The 3,572-nt window shown below is 39.2% G+C and overlaps 1 protein-coding gene across 2 annotated transcripts in view; it reads left to right on the forward strand.

Annotated features, from left to right (window-relative positions):
• Nucleotides 1-2,187, forward strand: part of SLAIN1 (SLAIN motif family member 1) — a 130,797-nt gene extending 128,610 nt beyond the window's left edge. For both annotated transcript variants that reach the window (XM_019525266.1, XM_019525267.1), the window contains one exon: nucleotides 2,039-2,187. In XM_019525266.1, coding sequence (XP_019380811.1) covers nucleotides 2,039-2,114 — 76 coding nt within the window. In that variant the 3' untranslated portion in view covers nucleotides 2,115-2,187. The remainder of the gene's footprint in view (nucleotides 1-2,038) is intronic.
• Nucleotides 2,188-3,572: the final 1,385 nt, after the last annotated feature.

Genomic DNA, 3,572 nt, shown 5'->3' on the forward strand with positions numbered 1-3,572 from the left:
CACATCCCTTCCTTCCCCCCTCCCCTTCCACCACAACAGACTTACCAGCTGGATGCAGCTGTGTCATAAAGGAACCAATCACCCATTTATAACATTGTTCCTATGGGAAAATTGGTTCTGAGTTGCGACATTTCGACTTAAGATGCGGTTTTCAGGAACTATTCCATTGCAAGTCTGAGGACTGCCTGTAATTAAGTCTTCTGGAGTACAGTAATTGATACGCTCTGGCACCCTTCTGCATCACGTGTATCAGCATCGCTGTGCTGAAAAAATGGTGGTGGGGCACTGAAGTAAAACATGTTTGATGAGCTTTAGTGCAGAGTGCCCCGCCACCGTTTATTCAGCATGGGGAAGCTGATACTTGTGACAAACGGGCGCTTTTAATTAGCACAGCTCACTAATTAAAGTGCCCAGTGCAGTGTCCCAAAGCACATGTGAAAATGCCCTTAATGGTTCAGTCCCCTTGGCAGATTTTATAGCACCACATTCAGTACCATTCATCTCCTGTAATGGACTCTGTTTCCCAACCCCTTTTCCTCCTATTTATTTTCAGCAAACTTACATTGCTGTAAAATATGTGTGGTCTTTCTGAAATTGCTAATGTGGCAGAAGGATCCACACTGAGTACTGCACCTAACTAGTTATGCCAGGCAGGTTTTCTTTGAATCCTATTTGGAACGGCTGTCCTCAGTAGCACGTTGAGGTGTGGGGGGAGGGGGGAATACTTAATTGCTAATGAGTTAATAATGAATGTCTATTGTTAATATGACTTCTACATTGTGGTACTAATGGGGTTTTTTTTCCAGTTTTTGTAAGGCCAGTTTCAGTAATGCTTTCTATCCTCTGGATAATATTTTATTCTGCCCTTGGCAGAAAAAAATCCAGGCACCTTTTTTTTTTTTATAATGTACTGATTTTTTTTAAGTGCATGCTGAGCCTAACAGTTTGGGGGAATCTCTCTTTTTTAATTGGAATTGGATTTCTGCTGTCTGTTTGTATTTGGACATATCTGCTGTCCTCAGTGACAAAAATACACTTTGGTTTAGCCATGCAGAGCCAACCAGCTATGTGAGAGGGAGGGCTCTTCTGTTTGATCTCCTGCATCATCAGCAGAATTGTTTGCTTCAAGTTCTCAACTTATCCCACCTGTGCAAACTCATTGCAAGTGGTGGAATTGCACGGGTCTCCCAGAGGGCTTAATTTGGCCTGCAGAAACTTCATTGCTGGTGCTGTGTGAAGAGCAAAGAACCCAGGGCTGGGAAGGGGGGAGGAGGTGGAGAGAGGAGGAAAAAATAAAAAAGAAAGCAGTTTTCTTTTGAAGGATCGAGTGAGACTGATTGGAAAAAAGTTGTGTGAAAAGAAAGTTTGAAGGGGATGGGGAGGAAAAGAAGGTGTAACAGAGGGGTTCGATTGTACATTGTGTGTTGTGTCCCATAACTATTGACTGTATTCCTTGTTTAGGATAGATATGTGTTACAAAATTTAGAAGAGACATCCTGGCCTTATGGAAATCAATGCGAAAACATCCATTGATTTGAGTAAAATTGGGATACTTATCCCAGATTTTTAGCCAGTCATGTGATTTAATCAGGAATAATCCTGCCTTGAGCAAGGGGCTAGACTAAATGACTTCATGAGGTTCCTTCTAGTTCTACTGTCCTACAATCCTATCTAATTAGCAGGGATCCTGGTTTTCTGATTTAAAAAAAAACCCAAATCCCTGAATTTTTGTTTTAGAAAAGTATCCCAAAATCCACATTTTTCTGCGATTTAACATGAAATACAAGTATATGTGTATCAGTGTGATTTCATTTTAATCATGGGAAAATGTAGATTTCAGGTTACTTTTTTTAAACTGAAAATTGGGGATATGTTTTTAATCAGAGAAAATCAGGATCCCTGCTAATTAGTCTGGAGCTTGAAATATACACTGGTAGACTGTGTAGATAAGAATAGACCTAGGGCCAACTTATACACAAGTAATGGATTACATGTCTTATTATTCTCCCTCCTAAATTATGGCTTCTTTTTTTAACAGTTTTCTTCAGCCTCCAAAGCCACTTTCTTCACTTAGTACTCTACGAGATGGGAGTTGGAGAGATGGCTGCTACTGATGTTGAATACCCCTGAACAACAGAAAATAAATGATGCAGATTTGATTTACCCAGCTGGCTGGGTAACTCTGTTAAAAGAGGGGAGGGTCACACAGTATTATTTCCCCTGAGGTTTTAATATCTAAGAATATCCATAATGCAGTGTCATTTAAAAAATGAACACATTAAATACTAAATATTGCACTTAGTCATTTGCCTGGAAAACTGCGGTGTTATCAAACTAACAGTTGCAGTATTCATCATTTAGAACTTTAGCATTTTTATGTATTTGCAAAATACCAGAAGTACTTCCTTTGAGTGCACTAAGAACCACTATTTCAAACAGCTTTGCCATATTGAAATTTTGAGACAATTTGTTCAAGTGTACTTCTATAAAGGCATTATGCTTTTTTTTTTTTCCAGATTTGGGGACCTATATTTACTTGATTTCCCGGCCCACCCAAGAACTTTATTTTTTGCACTTCATTTCTTTTACACTTGCTTGAACCACAGAGAGAGGATTTAATATTTCTGTGTGCCATAAATAATATTTTTGTGGTAATGTACTATTTTTTAGCACTAGGAACATATCCTACAAAAATACATTCATGGGCAATATGAAAGCAGTATTTTATGTTGCGGAAGCACAAACAAGTAGCGTTCACTGGAAACTGCCATACAGCTGGCAGTCATAATGGTTTTGTTAGTGTCTTTCATTGTTTGTTCAAATGTTAATTTATTATCATGGTGTTTTGTATTTATGATGGCAGCGTAAATCACATTGCACTTAAAAGATATAATGATGATCTCTAAACTGCAGTTGACTTTCAGTACTTTATTACAAAGAAAAAATTGTAACATTTTATTAACAGTTGCTTATGGAAAATGAATGAATTTTAATGTGAATAAATCTTTTTGATAGACCTTTTACAAAATCCAATTGCACTAATCAATGCTTTCTTATAATGGCATATGATTTAATATTTGATTACAACTGTGTATACTGCTGTTTTGGAATGTTTCAGAAATAAAGAATCTATTTCGGCAATATCGTGCTGTGTTTGAGTGGGCAATGTAAGTGTTGTCTATGTAATTACTTTAACTACTGATCATTTTACTGTGTAGTCTTTTGAACACCAACTTTTTGCAAGTAGATGCAATATAGAGGTGCACTGATAACATTGGTCCCATATCAGATTGGCACCGATATGAGGAAAATTGAAACCATCGGCAATCTTTTTTGTCTGATGCGGCCAATAAATGCTGCATGCATGTATGCAGCCGCAGTGCAGCACGCAGGCAGCCAGGAGCACAGCATGGCTAGCAGCCTGGTCTGTTGTTGGGGAAGGGGGGGGAAAGGGTGTGGGGGGTCAGATCGAGGTCCCCCTCAGTGAGGGAGGGAGTGGAGCTGTGGCAGGGACAGCTGCTGAAAAGCCAGGGTTGGGCAAGACACAGGACAGAGCCATGGCTCATGTTGGA

Source organism: Gavialis gangeticus, unplaced genomic scaffold (genome assembly GCF_001723915.1).
Source record: "Gavialis gangeticus isolate Ggan-Ray unplaced genomic scaffold, GavGan_comp1, whole genome shotgun sequence".
Taxonomy (NCBI): domain Eukaryota; kingdom Metazoa; phylum Chordata; order Crocodylia; family Gavialidae; genus Gavialis; species Gavialis gangeticus.